Source organism: Pleurodeles waltl, chromosome 2_1 (genome assembly GCF_031143425.1).
Source record: "Pleurodeles waltl isolate 20211129_DDA chromosome 2_1, aPleWal1.hap1.20221129, whole genome shotgun sequence".
NCBI classification, from domain to species: domain Eukaryota; kingdom Metazoa; phylum Chordata; class Amphibia; order Caudata; family Salamandridae; genus Pleurodeles; species Pleurodeles waltl.
Genome location: NC_090438.1, coordinates 612718597 through 612739846, shown reverse-complemented (window position 1 = coordinate 612739846; position 21250 = coordinate 612718597). Strand labels below are relative to the sequence as shown.

The following is a 21250-nucleotide window of genomic DNA, read 5'->3' as shown; positions in this document are numbered from 1 at the left end:
GGACTCTACTAATTTTGTAAATAATATTGCTCTTTCTGTATGAGATATTTAAAGGTTTTATTTTTAGATGAATTTGTACAATTGAATTTATATTTAGGTGAATCTTGCTCGAATTAACCTGCAGGTGATTATATTGTTAGAATAACAGTTGGTATGTTTAATTCCTTTAGGCAGAAGAAGAGTTTCAAAAGGCCCAGAAAGTATTTGAAGACTTCAATGTTGATTTACAAGAAGAACTGCCATCATTGTGGTCCAGGTACTGTCTGGATTTAGAACAAAATAAATTAAATTAATTATTTCCCAAAAACAACTGAAGTTGAATGCATTTAATGTTAAAAAAAAAAGATAATCTTATCATGAGGTGCAACGTTTGAACTCATGGGACAAATGTCCTCCTCACTTGTACATTTCACAAAGAATAGAATAGTAAGGAACAGCCTGGGACATTTTCTACAGTGAACTTCCAAACTATGGGGCTGAATTACAGAAACTCCCACTGTACCTCACACTTAAGCGTCCACCACTAGGTACCAAGGACCCATGCAAGATTCCTTGAGGAAGCTTGCACAGTACCACAGTATGATCAGGTGGAAGCTTGTACAGCAGCTTCTACTGGAGGACTGCAGTGCCCCATCGAAGGGCCATGCTGGGTCCTGTGAAAGTACCACAGTACCTGCAGCCCAATCTTTTTTTATGTTAATCTATGGGGGGTATCTCTGAGTCCACAAACCTGGAGATCAAGGTGTGCCTAGCCTTTCCCCTTATGCCCTTGTTCATCAACCTTTTCAGGGTGCTGGGACAGAGTCCATGTGTCCTTAATGGCAGCCTTAATATGTTTTGTTCACAGTTGTGGAATGCCAATCAGATAGCTCAATATGCTAGTACTGAAATGGCCAACAAGAGAAAAAGCTCCCTTTGCCAATCAAAAGAACCTTTTTTTTTTTATTTTTGGGTATTGCGGACTCCCACTGGGCCAACCATCCAGATATACCTAACATTTTCGGAGTGCTACCCCTTCATGCCCACCTGAGCCTCTCTTTAAATGCAAACGTCTTGAAAACAAATGAACACATTTATACCAAATCACAAACAGCATGCTTTCTGAGTAAAGTTCTAGATTATTTGCCAAATTTGTTGCAATTACATTCAACCATTTTTTCTGTATCAGGGAACAAAGTTTCCTATTAGAATTGACACTGGTAATCAATGTTTTTGACGCCCCTTTTTCTTGGCCCCTGCTTAATGGATCATCTTGAAAGTTTCCATGAAGGAGCCAAGGTGAAAGAAAGTTTTTTGGGGGAAGTTGTGTGTAGATTCTTCAGACAGCATCAAAGTTATGAGCTAAAACAGATACACTCTTGCTATCGAAACTCTCACATAAATGTAACTACACAGTGGTGACTGCCACCGTGTAATGCTTTTAGCAAGGTAAACAAAACATTTCACTTTCTGTGTTCCCAGTCATTTTCAGAACATGCAAGTTGTGCTTTAAAACTTGAGTTAGGCAGATTTCTTTCATTTTGAGAATGAAATTGTATGCCAGTCCATCTGTGAGTGTAACAATTGCCTGAAGTCCAAAATTGTCTAGAACAGGAGTCACCAGCCTTTTCTGGAATAAGAGCTACTTATGCACAATGAAAATCATCCTGAGCTACTTAGTAATTCTTTAATAGTTCTCAGATTAGACAAGATTACATTGGTGGCCACTATATGCAAGCATACAAGCAGTGACCACCTCAGTTCATCAGACATGGCTGCTAAAAGTAATTTAATAAAGGCTTTGTCAATGTGAAATGTATCTACAAAGGTAATACCCAACAGCCATAGCTGCAATGTCCCTTGTACCAAGGTGATAATATTAGAAACAGATACCCACAGCTTTGCGTGATTTATCACTCATGTATCTGTTTGAATGGATTTTGGTAATTCAATCACTTTTCTCCAGACATCAGCTGATGAGTTCTGAAAATACATATGTTTTCATCCCGAATACACACTTTTCAATACTGGCATATATATATAATAATAATTCAACCAGGGAAAATCTTCTAATTCAGTAGACTGCACATAGGAGAGCTGTGTTTAGGAAGCTATTTGCTGGAGAAGCCTGGTCTAGACCATTCCTCTTGCCAAACAAAACTGCACAATTTCATCAATACCTTGTGATTCAGTGAGGCTCAGTTGGTCACTCTATTCAGTTCACTCATTACTCTGCATCCCTAATACCTTTCACATAATTTTACTAAAGTCTCTTTTAAGACCATGTAACATATATTCTGAAAAAATCTGAAAAAATGCAAACTTTAATATGTTCCAAATGACTATGCCTGAAAGCCTTGAATTCTCCACATTCAATTATTGACTAAGACATATCTTTCACGCAATCAAAACAAAAACAATTCTAAACATATGGGATCTACAGATCCAGAAATCCCAGGCATATACACAGATTCCACAGCAGATACACAAACCTTTACTTTCCACCACAAAATTCTCCATCCTTCCAAAACATGTCTTTGACTCGGTACACACCTCAGTGGGTCCTAGGTAAGATCTACCAAATACATGTTTTGGTCTTCAAATATTATTAGCACCCTCTTATGCTGTAACAGCATTATTGTTGGAAGCACTTATTGCGAGTTAAGCTAAATATGTATATCTTGATGCTTCATCTGAAACCCTGTTGCATGACACGTTTTAGCAGTGCCAGCAACTTCTTAGAGCATCTCTAAATTAACTTAATACATCTGCATGAAGGAGCATGCTGAGGTTACAGTCCAGGATGTAATTGTGCCAGTGGAAAAGGAGAGAGAGTCTCCAGCTCTGATGGTCAGTCAGTGATGAGAGAGAATTTCTGCTGCACACCTTTGGTAGTCTGTGCTGTTATCACAGTGTTTCAGTCTGAGGAGATCCAACAGTTTCTGCAGGCTCTTGATGGCCAAGAGCCTGGTTGCACAACCTTAATCATAAAAATTGGGTTTCTGTACTTGGTATATTATTCCCTTGTGGACACCAGTACACAGTTAACATATGTGCATGTGTGCACCCAACATACGCAGTGTCCTCTAAGCAAACAGCAACCTACTCCTACACTCTCATGGAATGCCTATGGCTCTTGCTTTTTTGGATGCCCCAAAGTTGTCCACAAAGTTATGGGTCGTCCTTGACTCTAGCCTCCGTCTTTGACTTTATGTATCCTTGTAATTGCTCTGAGTGCCCTTGTAAAAAGCCAACTGTGGAAGACGTCTTGTACAGCTTAAGGTTTTACTGTCCTGACCAAACAGGCTTCTGGGACTTCTGACTTTGCAAGAAACCCCAGAGTGATGTAGTCCGTCAATCTCACCATTGTGGTAGGCCCTGTGAGTCGTGGTAAGATCCTCTAAACATCTTCCTAATGCAGATTTGGGATTGTCACTAAATGTACACTCTTCTTGTTGGCCTACATTCCTTTTCCATATAATTTGTGCAAGAACATGTTCTGTGTGGCAAATATGCATGTGGGTTAAAATAAATTATTTCTTGACATTGGGGGGAACATCTGCTGTAACTACCCTGCTACAGCTTAGCACCAGTGCATTAATTATTACAAAAGACGCAGGCTGGTAATACAATATTGCCATTGTGTATAGCCTGTGCCATAATGGCCATTACTTAGCTGTTTTGTTATAACTTAGACACATGAAGGTGGTCATCCTCATACTTTCATAAGAGCCCTGAAATTGTGTGGTATGTTTGAACATCACACTGTGCATAAAATATCAGCAATGTTTGATACCTTATTCAGATTTCAGTATCTACATTGCATCTATTTATAACCACATATTTGCTTTGCCTATAATAAAATAAAACACAAGGTACACAATATATCAGAGTAACATGGAATGTAGAGTATCAGGAAATAATTATTTACTCCTTGATCCTCAGTGATGCTTCCATTAAATCATATTGCAGGGAAAAAGAATGTAGTATTTGTCAGGGACTTCAGAACCTAATGAGACATATTCACAAAGACATTTGTAGAACATAAAAAAGTACTCCGCTGGTGGCCAAGGTCCCCTGGCATAGGCAGTAATGTAGAAGAGCTCCTGATCATACGGCCCACTCCACAAGTTATCTGCAGAGTGCCGTATACAACTGCCTGCACAAAGGGGGCAATGAGGACTAGAGCAGCCGGCGGACACTAGCCACCCAACACAACACGAAACTCTGTCTCTGAACCATGGTCGGGCCTTCACGAAAGCTGCTTGCTGCCATTGTAGCTGGGTGAGCCGGGCCCCAAATAAGGAGCTGCCCATGGCACCTGGGACCAACGGTGAGACTTTGAACCCTGCCCACACTACCAGGAAGGTCCCCTTCTCCCCTTGAAAAAGCAAAGGTGAGCTGGTGAAAGAGCGGTTTCATAGGAGCAACTGTAGGCTGCTCACATGAGTGGGCACAAAGGGCAGGCCTAGAGAAAGATGGGGGACGATCGCCCACTACACCACCAAGCTCATACCCAGCAGATTCTGGGGCCTGGTCACCCAGCAGACAGTTTTAGCACTGCAGCTGGCAGCATTGGGGTGTCCCTAAGCCAAAGAATTGGACATGGAACAGTTCCCCTTTTCCCCCACCCAAGGACTGAGCAGGTTTCACTAGGCACAAGAATTCAGGGTGGAGTCGGGCTGCGCCAAGGGGGCCCTCACCTCCCCCGTGATGTCTGCGACAGCTTGTCAGAGACATCCTTGGGACACTGAAGCCTCCCGCCAAAAATCCTCCTGAGGCCCAGAGCAGGCAGAGAGCCACACTAAACTTTGATCAGCATGGAGAAGCCCAGGCAGAGAAAGCTGGGCCTAGACTAGATGCCTGACATTAAAGCAATACAGCTACAGGCCTTGGACAGGCCATTCCTCCAGTTGATGGAAGCCAAATTAGATGCACAGTCCTCCAACTACACAGAAATACTACAAGAAATACTTGACATGAACGGCAACCTTGAAATAAAGATTGACACAGTGGCAATCAATATTGCATTGCTGCTGGAAGACCACAAGAAAGTGAAAGCGCAGATGCAAGGACAAGAGCTAACAATGTGAGAGACCATCTGTTGGAGGCCGCACGTTCTGGTTGGCTGAGGCATGGCCATAGCCAGACAGAACCTACCACTCCACTCACTGTATAACCTGCTCTCACCCTTGGGCATCTTGGCACAGAGCAGATAGGCTCTTCACAGGGGCAATGTGTAAAGCAATGGCACAGACTACAACACAACAAAAACACTGAGCGACCCAAAGGAGACCTCACACGAGGAGTATGTAAATAAAGTTTGTATTCAACACACACATTCATTATCACAACATGAACATCATGTAAATCTGCTCATCCATCACATTTAGAAATATAACTAGAAGTACTAGGCCCAACTGTGTTAATACGACATTAGCAGTATATACACGTGTGAAAAAAAATACTTTCCCTCCCAGGACCCTCACGTGGTGCAACCACCTAGGCAGCACAAGACCCATCCTAGAGATTACCCACAAATTAATATCAAACAGTTATAGGATGTATCCCAGTTCCCAAAGATAACAGCAATGTGTACATACGGAGAATCTCAGCACTTTTAAAATAGACCTGCAGCCTAGGCCGCGCAGGTAAACTTCAATGTCAACCGTAATAGTAAACAACGTTTATGGCACTGCCACCGTATGGTGTCGTCAATCCCAGGCAATCACTCCCACACACTCACTCTGCAGTTCTACGTGATGCCATGGATATCAGGCAGGCTAGTATACATGCACTCACATACTCTCGGTTCCAGCACCCTCATGCAGTGCTCTGACATCTAGAGGTAAGTTGTCAATAAGTTTTCAGACCTCTCTTGGACCCAAACCTTCCTCCACCCTCCAACCAATTCCCACCCCCAAGAGTTACAGATGTAATAGAGTTTACCTGTATACTATGCTGCACGTGGCCAGTGGTTGCATTTATTCAGGATCCTGCAGTAAAGAAGTGGGAAGGAAAGAGAGAATGGCTGATCAGGCAACAGCGAACAAATGGAAGTTTGGTCACAACTCTGGAAGTTCACTCAGGGGTCACCACACTGGCCTTCTGGTGTGCGCCCTGATCTGCAGAGCATAGGGGTAGGGTCACCAAGGGACACATGCTGTTCTCAGTGGTGCCCAGCCAAGTCAGACACTCCAATCTACAGATAGTTACCAATTCCGTACCTCCCAGGAATGGAGGCACCACGTCTGGGCGAGATGACTTTGGCTGTCCCAGGCACCCCGGTTGCACACAAAGAGTTACCAAATCTGTACCTCCCTGAAAGAAAGCACAACATCGGGTGAGCGATGAGATGAGTTACACCAGACACTTCCGATCACCTACGAAGAGTTACCAATTTCAGTGCTCTCCTGGTTTGGGCACAGTGTCTGGTGCATGATAACCTGAGTTACACCAGAAGATTAGGATCACACACCAAAACATATCACTTATCACTTGCACCAGATGATTCTGATCACACACCAAAATGTATCAATGCAGCGCCTCCCTGGGATGAGGCACAATGCCTGGTGTGTGATGACTTGAGTTGTACCAGACAATTTCACTCTCACACAATTAGTTCCAATCCTGTACCTCCCTGGAACAAGGCACAATATCTGGTGCACAATAACTTGAGCAGCACCAGAAAATGAGGCCAAACAAACAGAAACGCAGGTTTGGTGGTGCCGTACAAGGTAGAATGTGGCACTGCTCCTGGCATGCTACCCACCTCTAAGGGTCGCAACCAGTGACACAGACACCACACACAGTGAACATGCAGTTGGGTGTTGCATGAGAGAAATGCTGTATGCTCGACAAAAAAGGGCCATATGGGGTCCCGTAATCAGTGAATGCGCCCTCTACCAACCAGATGCTTAAACGTGTCATGGCCCCTCTGTGAAGGGCCACACTCTTTGAATGTGGACAGTAGTTTGAGGGCTCTAAACAAAGCAAATGTGGTCTCCATGTGCAATACTTGGTTCTCCTCTCACACTGCTGTTACCCTGTGGAATCCAGCAGATGACGTACACTCATAGGAGGGCACCGCTCTCCAGATGACACAGGTAGAAGGTGTAGGTCCCTCGCAGGAGGTCTTTGATGTTCCTGGGACCTCCACAAAGAACAGGGTGCAAGCCAACAAGCCCTTGGAGAGCACACTTCAGCGTGCCACACTGAAGCTAGCAGTTTTCCCAGGCCAGCCACGATACAGGAAGGATGCTCAGTACCTTCCCAGGGCTGTAAACACTCCTATGTAGAACAGATCCCTCTGTCAGTGTGCACCACGCACTTCAAGGTCTGCATCTTGCATTCCTGTTAGAGTATCTCTAAGTTGCTGAAGTGTGGTGCCTCTAGTTATACTGAAATGTGCTTTTGAAGTTGGGGGTGGACCAAAATATTTCTCCTTTGGGCCACAGATGTCTTCACTAAATTTCAGTCCTGTCTGCTAGAGCTTAATCTTTAGTAGTGCTATGATCTGGCTCTGAGGGGGGAAGGATTAAAATCTCTCCCTCCAGCCTATCTAGCCAGGCCCTCAAATGGCGGACGTTTCTTGTTCCTGTTGCACAAGTTTTATAGCTGTTACTGGGGAATGCACAAATGTGTTCTCCCCAGCATCCAGAGGAATGCAGCTGAATTAAAAAGGCACACAAAAGAAGTTTTAGAGCCTATAAATGCCCACTTCCTAAAAGTGGCATTTCCAATGCATTATTGACAAAGCCACCTTTACCAATGGAAAGGGTTTGTCATTGTGAGACCAATGATAGTAAACATTGTGAGGCTGCTTTACTGCAATCTACTATTGCATCTAGGATTAGTTGTAAACGTTCCTCCATATTAACCTATGGGCAAAGCAGCTGTCAATAGTAGTGAAAACACACATGGGTATTCTTCATTCCCAGTGTCCTGGCACACTCACAAGCCTGCAGGGGCACCACAAAGATGCAAGTTCACCCATACATGCCTGCTGTGGCAGGCTTAGTATATTTGTGAAAACATCACTGTGCAAGTGTGCACATACTGTCAAGCTCTGCCAGGCTCAGGATATATATGAAAACACCATTGTGCAAATATGTGCATACTGGTAAACTATGGCAGGCTCAGTATATACATGAAAACACCAATGTGCAAATGTGCACATACTGGTAGGTGCCACTTCCTAAAATACGTAGGAAGGGCGCGCAGACTTTTACACTGTACTTACAGTGGGAAAGTGCAGTGGCCTGAGGGCCATTCAAAGAGAATCAGCAAAGCCTCCTGGAACAGTGGTTCCCAACCTGTGTTCTGCGGACCCCCAAGGGTCCATGACTCATTCCCAGGGGGTTCGCAGGCCTGGGCCTGGTGGAAAGGCACTGATCCAGCTGGGGCCTCTCAAAACATGTGCATGTTTTTACATTTATTACTTCCTTTGTGTAGAAGTTATAAAAGCACTGAAACGTTTCTTGCACATCCAATAGCTTTCAGGCAAAATAAAAGTGTCAAGATAACTCTAGTGATTAACATACCTGCAGGAGATAGATGGGAGTTGTCTAGTGGCAATTTTGACTCAAAAGTAGATATACCTGCTGCAATGGAAGTCTAACATGCAAAGAAAAGTATTACATGCGCATAGCACAGTGAATTATTGCTTTTGTCACAGAGATTCTTTTGTTACTGTGCACTTTATAAGTTACAGTGATAATCTAGCACAGTGAGATATGAACTGCCATTAAAGAGCTGCATGGCACAAATGAGAAAGTTGTTTTTTCCAGTCTTTCATTTTCCTTATACTGCTAAAAAAGGTTTGCTTGTGTAGAAATACATTCTGATTATAAAAAGTCAACGCTAACCACTGTGTTGTGTTCCAAATCCTGAGTTTGTGCTTCTCCAGACCAAGCACTCTTAAAAAATGCCTACCAGTGTGGATGACATGTGAATCCTACACCTTATAGTCCCCTTTAAAGTGTTCTGACATACTTCACTAGTATGAGATGTGCTATAAAACAAATGAATTACATGTGACAGAGAGGCTATGGGGATATGAGAGGCCCCTATGATTTTACTTCCTTTTCCCACCACATATTTATGTGAAAAGATTTTCTCAGCTCTTACATACCTAAGAAATAAAAACAGAAATCACTTTGGAAATGTTGAATCTGACCTGAGGATTCAGCTTTTCTAAATAAAATGAAACATTGAAAAGTTAGTCACTGAGATGCATCGCCAACCTTCTCATTACATTTTTTTGATTTTTGCATGTTTTCAATATAAAATAATTATATTTGCTGTCTACTTGTTTGTGTATTTTTGTGAATGACTGTTTTAATGTTTGAAGTTTAAATCATACAAATTGCTTGGGGGTCCCTGGCTTCCAGTAATGATTCAGTGGGGGTCCTCCAGCGTCAAAAGGTTAGGAACCACTGTCCTAGACAAATTAAAAAGTTTGGTACCATCATTACCTGAACGTGTCAGGTCCAACACTGCCTCAACCACCAAAGCTCTGTTACACACAGTAGAGGAACAGCATCAAGACGTTAAGAAACTGCAGGCCCAAGCCAAGGAGGCTGCTGGCAGGTCACGGCCAAACAATGTATGCAAATTTGGACTACTGAAAGGAACAGAAGGTCCCAGCCCAGAATTATATTTGAAGAACTTGCTGATAGCTGAGCTATATGGCAGCTGCTCCACAACACTAGTATCTGTGGAGCAGGCCCATTGAATCCTAGAGAGGGCCCTCCACAAGAGCATTGCCACGTGCAATGGTTGCCCAACTGCTGAACTACAGGGACAGGGACCTGAAACTTCAGTGCACAGGGAAACATGATCCATGGTGCATTGGAGAAGGCAAAACATCAGAGTCGACATCCCAGATGAGACCCGGCCGAGACCACGCAGAGGAAGCAGACACCTGAGACCCATGCAGGCAATCAACGGGCGGTGGCTAAAACTACAAAGTAGAGAAAGTGTTTTTATCCTGGACCTCCTGACCCATCAGCACTCCCCCAGGACCTCAATAGACTCAGATGATGCAACACAGGGTAATGCAGGTGGTGAAAGTGGGGAGCAAATGCCAAGGGGCTCTTCTGTGACTAGTGGTGCCTCCAGGAATGGCCAGTGAACTCACTTAATGGATGATTTATGCGAACTCCCATCTGCCCCATGTGATACGTGACATCAACACCAACCGAATGGACCCATTTATATCCCTATTCACACAGGACGTTCTTTGTTATTCTGTTAAATGTTTTATATGTCTGGAAAGTTGATATTCCTTTGTTTGGGGAGGGAGTTTACTCAGACCCTGTTGTCCAATTTGCCCTCTATTTATGGATTTTCAGACACAGCAGAATTTATGTCGGGGTGAGGATGGCGGGAGCACCACTTTGCTGATGGGGGGATGGTTGTTGGGCGAATTGGATGGGAGGGGTAAGGACACAACACAAACATTACACTGTATGCTGATGGCTATTCGTGTATTACTTGGAACTTTAAAGAACTGGGCACACCCCCTAAGAGACATCAGATGTTCTCATAAAACAAAAGGCACCAGATGCAGGTATCCTTATTTCATCAAACACATTTGAACCTCTCTTGGCTGGTGAAACTGTGAAAGAAGTGACAAGGACAGCATTACGACACAACCAGTTCCTTATTTTCCAGATGGACAGTGGTGTGGACAGCACAGGGAGTCTCATATGTCACACATATTGTTCACATATAGATGCTGCAGGCTGCAACACAGTATTGAAAGGCACATTGGAGACAAGTGTGCTGGTGCCAGCTAGTTTCTACATCCCAAACATGTAATAAATGCAATTTTTGGACACACTAACCCAACTCTGTTGTTGCTATACTGCATCAGAACGTTTGTTGGGAGACTTTCACATGGTGCATGATTGTGGTAAGGATAGGTCACACCTCCCAGTACCTGGCACGAACAGCTTCTGAGCATAAGTTTTTGGTGATCGCCTTGAGATGGGTCTGAGTGTGTCATTAGAAGAGGTCTGCAATGACCCACCACACAGGGATTGGGAGACACATAGATCACTACTATTAATCTGGAGTCTCTGCATTGAACAGGTGTAGAGAGGGTTGCTTACAAGGTGGCGCAACATGGCCATTGCATTCACATCACTGACAGGATCAAAAGGAGCTCCAGCCAGAGCTCAATGCTCTTGAACAGAAGATGTGCAATATTGAAGAGGCCGCCACAGACCCACACACACCTTCAGATCTTGCTGGCCGCAAGGCAACAATATGACGCGCACTTAACCCGATTCCACAATGTCCATTACCTAGAATATGTAGCCAAACAGCACAGTGAATGTTACAGGGCAGAATGCTTTCTGGCATGGCTCCTCAAAGCCGAAAAAATTAAAACTTCTATTGGCATGATCTAAAATAAAATGGGAGAGCTCAAACATACCCATACTGAAATAAATTATATCTTTGCTTATTGACTACCAATCACTTCTGCCACTGAACAGCCCGAGATGGAGTTGGCAAGGTACCTAGAGGACTTGTACCTCCCAAAGTTTAACCAGACTCAGAGGATGACTCTTAAGGCCCCCATTTTGCTGGAACAAGTAGTGATGGTAATCAAATAACTCACGATGGGGAAAGCCTCCAGCCCTCATGGCCTCCTGGCTGAGTTCAACTCAGCATATAACACTCAACCTGCCCCAAGACCATTCAGTATGTTCAGTGAGGGGCTTGAGTCAGGGACTCCTACAGTCTTAAAGAGGCCGGCCAGTGCTTAATTTGTAAATAAAAAGAGGTGCCCAACGCTCTCCTCTGAAACTTGCAGCTGCTGCAATTGAATGTACGAGCACAGAATACTGAGGTAGCGTAATCCTGAAGCCAACTCGGGCCTCTTTAGTCCATTTACAGCCACTCTCTGTCCCTTCAGCTCACTCTTGCATCTTTCTCCTTTATCCCTTTGTGAGGCTTTTTCGTTTGTCTCTTCGTCCATCTTTAACCATTTTTGTCTTTTGCTCACAGTAAATGCTTGAGGCAGAAAAATAAGTGCAGGCCCTCAAAAATAAGTGCTGGTGCTCAGCACTGGAAACCACCAACACAAATTAAGCACGGGGAGGCCCAGATAGTGATGTTAACCAAAGGAGACAGAGTCACCACAGAGATCAGCTATGATGGGAAAACCCTAAGGAAACTGCTAGCACTGCACACATATACAACAATACCTGTCAATGCTGGTCCATATGGACCAATGAGGCATTATACCTGATCAAAACACCGCATTGAGGCTCCGGAGAGTGTTTCATGTAATGGACAAGGTGATGCATGAGGAAGGCATGATGAGAAACCCTTGCTTCATGTACACCCAATTCAATTACTTACACCAAATTTACCCGATGCAGAGACTGATGACAAAAATCTTTCCCGGATTACCAGATACTTCGCTACATTGCCAATCGCCTGGTGTGGACTCTATACACGTGTTGTGGTCCTCTGATATGATTGCACGTTACTGGTTGCCCATCACAACCACATTGCAGGAACTCACAGGCAGACAGATAACTCATGACATCAGGGCGTGGCTGCTGGGCCTCCTACCATGCTTGTTGAAACACAAACACACAGCCAGGCTTATAGACCTGCGGCTTGTCCTGACTAAACGCGCAATAGCTGTAGCGTGGAAGACGCTGCAATCCCCAGATGCTAGATGCTGAAAAGTGTCTGAAAAGCAAGAAATGTATTATGGCAAGATAGGCACAAGGCACCAAGGCCCATATTTATACTTTTTAGCGCTGCGTTTGCGTTATTTTTTTTACGCAAAAGCGGCACAAACTTACAAAATACAGTTGTATTTGGTAAGTTTGGGCCGCTTTTGCATCAAAAAAGCGTCGCAAATGCGGCACTAAAAAAGAATAAATATGGGCCCAAATGTCTCGATGGATGGGAAACACTGCTGCCAGCAGTCCGGTCATAACTGATGAAAGGTTCCCTTTGATTTTACATACTGACAGCCACTTCTGCGCTAGTGACATTACAAATTGATTGAAATGACGTGATCTGAAAACTCTAGAGGGTTGTGCCACATGTAAGTAACACACAATGGATTCATGCCAGGATCTGAATACATACAATTTACCACGAAACTAGTACCTGCACAATAAACATGCTAGTCTAACTAAAACTCCCAATGGGACACACACACCCTCTGCAATGCTTGGTTATGTATACTGGTAAGAGCTGGGCTTTAGGATCGCTGTGATTATTCAATTGTTTGTGTTATCATTAACCATCAACAGGGATATGCAAAAGCTACTGTAATGAACATCGCCCTGCTTTACAATTGTGAGGAATGAAAACTGATTGATCCATGAATTGTGGTAAGAAATGTGAAGGCTATGCACTGTTGTTCAATTATTGCGAATGCGTACAACAAATAAGATTTAGCAAAATGTAAAATGGTCAATAAAAATATTCAGAAAAAAATATTTTAAAAATAGTACTCTGTTGTTACTTTGTTTCATTGTCTTCCACGCATTTCTGAATTTACCTATAAACATTAAATGGGAATATTAATATTCAGTAATTACAAATATAGCTTACTTGGCCCTCTCTTCACTTTCACTCTTTGGGATTTGGACTTTTGGTACTGATTCACAATGACATATAAGAGTACAGAAATAAATCCTTCTGTAGTACACCTTCCCGTACTCACAATCAGGGTGCGTGTGTGGATTGCCCCCTTAATTGGTGTTTGTGACCGTCTCCCTCTCTATCCTGAATTGCCGTGCTCTACCTCACTCCCTTCCTTGTCTGGATAGCTTAAGTGTATGTCTGAAAACAGGCAGACTGCATTCCCTTCGGCAAAATAAGGGTCATCTGAAGAATACTTGAAACTTTAAACTTTGCATTGCAAATGTAGGGAAGACTGAATTACGGATTTTGTTTTTAAATAACATGTTTGTTCATTGCACACCCACGGTTACCAAAATTCACAAAACTTTGGCTGTCTGTCCAAAGTATTTCTAAAGTATGCCTTAGTTAAAAAGAAAAAAGAGCCTGTTGAGTATTTGTCTATTACTTTCTACCTGGATATCTGCTTTTTAAAAGTGAGCGCTGCTGTGTACATTCGTACTTGAGTGACACTTGTGCATTTCAAAGGAGCAGCAAACTCCCATTGTAAACTCATACAAATACATTTACTGTAAGTGGCAGGAAGCAGTTAGCATCCTATTATATCTGTACTGAAAAGCTCAAAGTGTGATTTTTAGTGAAGTCATTTACCTTTCAACGTCTCTCAAAAGTACTGCAGCTATTAAATATTTGTATTGTTTGTGTTTTGACAGAGCCTTAATTTGTTTCATGTTTGTGTTTATTTCTTAGACGAATAGGCTTTTATGTGAATACCTTCCAAAATATTTCCAGCATTGAATCTAAATTCCACAAAGAAATTACAGGGGTAAGTAGAGAAAAGCTGATTTTGTGGATTATTGGATAGATGTATCCCAAAAGTTGATACTGAAGACGGGATGTGGTCAAAATCAGACTCGCGCAACAACTTGAATGAGAACTCCATAGAGGCAAAGAACTAATTTCTTAAAAACACCCTAGAACACCAATTCATAGTGTGGATCGATGTTGAAGATTTGTATTTACAGTTTGGTGGGCAGGGTAATCCGTCACAAACTCCTAGTTCACCCATCCTATTTAAGGTCGAGTGAGAAGTATTTTTCCTTCGGTAGAGTTTCCGCTTGCTTTGCCAGAGGAAACATTCGACTGATGGCCTAATTGACACTGGGCTATCAGTAAAGTACATTATACCCTATTTAGAGTTGAAATTTCATGGTATTAATTTCTTGTTTGGGACTGCCTTGTAAAGCCTAACTGTCCCAAAGAGGAAATGAATAAATGGCACCCAGACGCTAGGGAGAAAGCTCCTAGCATGTTAGGAACATTTATGCTTTTTGTTTATCATAAAAGCCACTTTAGGGACTATAAAGTAAAGGCAGATAGAGATCTCTACACACAGTGGCTGTAGTTTGCTACTGCACTTAAGTGCATCCCTCCATTGTCTTGCGGAGTGGAGTACAGTGTGCCTAATTCTAAATAAGGCCCTTTAACTAGTTTTGGGGAGTGCATCAATATAAAGAACAATAAAGCCAAAGAATAAAGTTTCAAAGCACTTTAGCAAATATAAATATATTTATTAATCAGTAGGTAAGCAGTAGTTGAGGAAAATAATGAAGGCAAAGGTAAGAAAATGGGGTTTAAATTTCATATTATAACCAGTGGGATCAATGAATAACATTGACTTCTAGACAAGTCTATGAAAGGTTAACCAGTGCTGAAGGCCTACTAGTAGCATTTGATTTACAGGCCCGAGGAACCTCTAGCGCACTTTACCAGGGACTTACTAGTGAAACCAATATGCCAATCATGGATAAACCAATCAACAATACACAGAGTATATGCACTTTAGCACTGGTTAGCAGTGGTAAAGTGCTCAGAGTCCTAAAGCCAAAAGAAATTGGTCAGAAAAAATAGGAGGAAAGAGGCAAAAAGTTTAGGGATGACCCTGCAAAAAGGGTCATTTCCAACAAATAGCATCCATGAAAATGACGCTATTGCCCCCTACCCTGTGCCATAGTGCGGCGGATTTTAAATAGGCTCACACATGGTGGAGGTAAGGGAGTGCTAAGGGATGCAAGGAAAGTGGCGCTGCACTAGGTGCAGCGCCACTTTCCTTAAATCTGCCCCTAAATATATTGACCACTGCAAAAAACAGTTGCAAAAAAGTAAAATAGGATACCTGCTACTTCCAGTTCAGGGAACCAACTTTTGACAACTGAGTCAATATGTAGAGGAAATATAGAATCAATAGAGACAACGTTGAAAAGGAATTTTGCTTGATGAGTTAAAAGTCTGCAGCTGACCACTGCTCTGACCTATATTTCATAAATTTGAATCCTTGCAACTCTGCTTTCCATCCTTGTGAGACTAGTAAGTTAAACACCATGAGATTGGGCTATAATTACATATGACATGTACAGAACATAGAGGCTGTACAAATTGAGATATGGAGCAATATATAAAAACAAGTTATTACACCTAGCTTGACCATTCAAGTGTAAAAACTGTTTACTCTTTCCTACCCTGCATGGTTGGCTCACCACACCCCACCCACAGCCTTCTTTGGCAAAAGAAGAGCAGAAGTGCCCTATGTGCCTAAGTAATCAATAGAAATCTTTTTTCCAAATGTTTAGTCTTCTCAGACGTTATTAGTGGTACTTTATCTTTACTACTTAAAAACAACCAACATTTAGATGGCACTAATCTCAGCGCGATGGGGAAAACATGTAAACATACCAGCTATCAGTAAATCCTACCAGTAGGTCTGTCCGAATGAAACTACTTGTAGTGATCTGACAAGAACCTGTCACACTGAGCTCTTCAGCCTCACTCTGTCAGCCTCCGAAGTGTGCCTGATGGTGACCTTTACACATGCCCAGTGTGTTACTAAGGCAGATTAGCAGTTTGTCCTTTTGTGGGCAAGGTGCTATTCTATGTTCACCTATTCGAAATTTTGTTCCTAATGTACACATGGACATACACTGTCTGATGTCCCTTTACAGTAATTGTCTCTACCCAGATGGTAGCATGTGGAAGCTAAATGAAGTATTAATTCTTAGTTTAATCTTCCAGTTTGTTAATGGTCTGGACTTCATTTAAAGGTACAAGACTAATGTTTCTTTTTCTCCTGCCATTTTTTAGCTAGACTTCAGTGCTGGATACAGTACTTTATATGTTCTTTTTCTTAACCATCAAATGAGGACGTACCACAGATTTCGGCTCCTGTGTTTTGTTCAATCTCTCATTCAGTAATTGTTTGTGAAGTCAGGAAGTACACCACCCAACTTCCTGTATTTGTTTGAGGCTTTGTTGGTGGCTTTTACGGTAGAACGTCCTGTTCCGGGAAATCTCAGTCTCTAGGTGAGTCGCGCAAGAAGACCTTAGGCAGGGATTTTTGTATCTGGTGCTACCAGATGCACCTAAGCCATGGAATCGCCCTCTTGCCCAAGACACTATTAATTCACGATGCCAGCCTCTTTCAAGGTATCATAACTCTCTAACAATTGGGCATTGAAAGCAAAGTAAGGAAGTACTTTTAGGCAGTCCGCAAAGATCTCAGTGTGTATAATGTCTACACATACAGAATTTGTGCATTGTTGAAAAGAAACATGGGTATGTGTGATATTTCAAAAATAATGACAGTATTTATTTCTTTAACCATAAATGTGTAATTCCACTTTGAGTGCATAAAGCATGTGTGGAGTTACTTGAATCTTAGAATGTGAAATGTATTTATCTGTTTCCTTCTTCCTGTGAAAAAAAATACTGCGGTTACAACAATCCAAAATGCTTTAAACCTAAAGGTTCATTCAAGCACTTTCTGCATGTTTTATCCCCCTTAACTGAGGTAATTTACTTTTAAGGTAGTGTTGGGGTGCAATTCAACATTTTGGGGCATTGGTGAGAACTCCAATAATTTGTGGGTATTGACAAAATGTGTATTGTATGTCTTTGACCATTCCTCTGACAGTCCGCATTTGACTAGTTATGCCCCTAGGAATGACCTATGCCCTCCATTTATTCATTAGCTATGATGCCTAGTTTACACAATCACTCTGATTATTATGCATGTAAAATTAATCAGTTTCAAGTTTAAATATTTTTAAATTATGTGTTCTAATTATGTGAAATTTACTCAATACCTGTTCTAAAAGGAGAGAGGTACTGGTTCCATGCTTAGTTTAAAGCATTTGAAATATTTTCTTTGGTGATGTACCAACAGTTTCCAATCAACACAGTGTTAAAAGTTAGAGTTAGAATGACCTTCCATTGGTGTATGCAGTACATTGTCCGACTTAAAGTGAACATTTATAAAACAAGCTTAGCAAACTCCAGTCACCTGTGGAGCACATTACTCACTGTGCTTTAAAAAAGACAGCTGCACAATCTGCATTCACTAAAAGAAAAATTACACAAATTATGTGTCGTTGTCCATTAAAATATGTAATATGTCATAATGATCAATCACAGTGTGCAACGGCTAAACCATGATGGAACCTTATTTGTTCTGTGAACATGGAAAATACTTTGACAACTATTTTGTGACATGAATGACCGATGAAGGAGCTTGGATTTAATGAGTGTCTTATTAGGTGACTTATTTGCCCAGCAGAAATAAGTTAACACTTAGGGCATAATTTATAACGAAATTCGCATTTATTCTCAACACACATGTTGCCTGTCTAACTTATTGTCTTTTTGTGCTCCCCAATTTCTTCTTTAGCACGGGATTTCCCCTAGGCTAGACACACTTACGCCTCTATTGGACTGGTCCTACATTTGTCTGTGTGATTAATGAAAGGCAAATGCATATTAACAGAGACTCCAAGGTTCTTTCTTTACATTGCTGCAGGATTGACATCACAATATTCAGCTATTTCCAGGGTCAGTGAAATATTGGGGCAGTGGAGGGTTGACTAAATTATATCGCAAGGAAACACAATCCGCTTAGAAATAAGGCTATTCCTCTTTCCTTTAAAAATGCTTTATAGTAGTGTAAAGTAACTCTTACTGAAACACATGCATAATGATTATGTGTATGCTCCAGAAGGGGGTATCTTGGAATTCAGGGTTTCAATGCATAGGACGTACAAGATGTGCAACATGTTTGTGATTTTTTAAAAGTAAAAGAGCCCTGTTGAAATGCCTGTGGCTTTCAGAAAAGTGCCCTCTCAAAAAACAAACTAGGCACATGGAAAATATGAAAATGTGATAGAATGGCAACCTAATAGAGCTCCTGTGCAGCAACCCAAACGAAGAAAGAAAGAAATTAAAATCCTGAAATATGAGAAAAAAATCAGCCCATATACACATTAAATATGATTTCTTCCAAACCAGAAAGACATTTCTTCTGGTTTGCTGCAGCTATTTACCAGTCAGCAGGATCCTTAGTGGATGAGCAGAGTTGACATCAATAAAATACTTTTGCTGCATCCACGGCAGTCACCCACTCATCCATTCTTGAATCCATGCAAAAGCTACATGTCTGTTCAGACCTTAATCTGCAACTACGGAACCAGGCCGACCGCCACAATGAAGGCGTTCCTCTACAATGACGGCCTTCCACCTTGGAAAACAGAAGACAGTAGAGAGGACAGTCTGGTTTTCAGGGGAGCAATGGACATTCTAAGCCAAAACATTGCAACTCAGCCACCACAAGGGCTAACCTGCCCTGCTGAGGGCAACAAGAGATAACACAAGCGAAGCCATTGAAGTTATAAAGCGTTACTGAAAGGAGCACAAAATACATGTTGCAGATAAATATTGACTCAAAAATATTTTCTGATCACAACATTTTGGTCAGATCATTCAGACTGCAAATATATCATGAACCAAACTATCCAAGGTAACTATAATGTGTTATTAAATATTTTACGACTATATTGAAATTTAAAATATTGTTTATTTCAATAATGTTTTATTACGATGTGTTATGGTATTGTTTAGGTTTATCTTTCATTACATATTTTATATTAAACTATTATAATTGAAAAAATACTATACCTATTTATATTTTTTTCGAGTTGTTGAGTTTATTTGAGGGTTTGGATGGGGCCTGTTTGTTAGTTATATTTGATTTTATGTTAATCGATTTGGTAATTAAGTCTTATGGTTTCTTGTTTATTCCATTAGTGGTCTAATGCATTTTTAAATGATATGCTACATGTTTATTTTCGGTTATTAGATTTATTGGGGGATTGGGTAAATAGAGTTTTTATTAATCATATCTCAATAAAAGTTAATGAACTAATTTGCTGATTATTTCAAATGTTTATTGTTAGTCATTTGTTTTTTTAAATTACATTTTGTATTTACATGTCAATACTGAAGTTCGGTTTATGGGATTTGAAATGGAAATCGGAAGATGCTTTTTCCTTAAATCTTTTATTGATTTATGCTCATTGATTAGCGTGTTATGTTTTAAATGTTTAAATCGTTATTTGTTTTGTTAAATGTATTGATAGTTTATTGAGTTTTGTATTAAATTTTACATTTTGGGTGGGGTTTATCAGGTGATTGCATGGGTAGTTATGTAAATAAGATATTTAAAAACAGAATAATTGTTTCATGTATTGATTATATTACTTTTTAAATTGGTACTTAGTTAATTGTATTTTCAAAGTAGTTTTCCATTGAAAAACATTATTTCATATAAATATAAATCATAATGTAATTACTTTGACAATTTGTTTGGTATTTTGTGGGGTATGCATTTTTCTGTTTACAGTTCTTTGTAGTTCTTTATATTGGTTTAAATTTGAAAGGAAAACAATTGTTTTGAAAGTAATTATTTGTTGATAGAAATCATTTATTAAATATATGATTGGTGTGTTGTTTATTTTAAGATATTCATACTATTTTATTATGTTTTTTAATTAATTTACATAATTTAAGTAAATTAATTTCTTTAGAAAATAATATATTTTAATTATTTTTTAAATTTTATACATTTTTAAAAAGAAATTATATTATTTGGGTGTGGTGAATGTGACTCTTAAATATATGACATTTTTCCAAAAAATGCTAAATTGAGTTAAAATAGGAAATTTGATGTTCGACAAAGTATGCACTTTCTCCTATGTTTGTTAGACTGAAGTTAGAATAGTAAATCTGACACTCTGAATGTATGCACTTTCCTCACCATTTGTTAGATTTGACTTGGAATAGTAAGTCTGCTCCACCCCCAATGTATGGACTTTCTCCATTGCCAGATTGGAGGTAAAATAGTAAATCTGACTGTGGTTAGAGTAGTAAATCTGATGTTAGAACAGTACATTTTTAGAATGAATAATAATAGTTTTTATTTTATTATAATACATTATACATAATTATTATCTTTTTATGTACAATCTAGTTGTTATTTATATTTTAATTTATAATTTAATTTTGAAATATTGTAACTTTTAAGGTTATTTAAGTATGTATGTTTATGGTATTTGTATAGTGCGACCTAACCAGAAGGCAGTGGAGCACTGTCCATGGTCAAAGGCAAGTTTAAAGTTGGCAAGTAATAGGAAAGAAAGCTGAGTTGTGGACTGTTAATGCATTGTGATGCAGTGTTCTTTAAAGAGATTCAACCCTTTCCTAAATTGGAGCAGCGTTGGGACATGCCTGATGGATACAGTCATGTTGTTCCAGATCCTTGGTGCAT

The 21250-nt window shown here is 40.7% G+C and overlaps 1 protein-coding gene across 12 annotated transcripts in view; it reads left to right on the top strand.

Moving 5' to 3' along the window:
- Nucleotides 1-21250, top strand: part of AMPH (amphiphysin) — a 927201-nt gene that overhangs the window by 602589 nt on the left and 303362 nt on the right. For all 12 annotated transcript variants that reach the window (XM_069215773.1, XM_069215772.1, XM_069215765.1 and 9 more), the window contains exons 7-8: nt 171-256; nt 14353-14428. In XM_069215773.1, coding sequence (XP_069071874.1) covers nt 171-256; nt 14353-14428 — 162 coding nt within the window. The remainder of the gene's footprint in view (nt 1-170; nt 257-14352; nt 14429-21250) is intronic.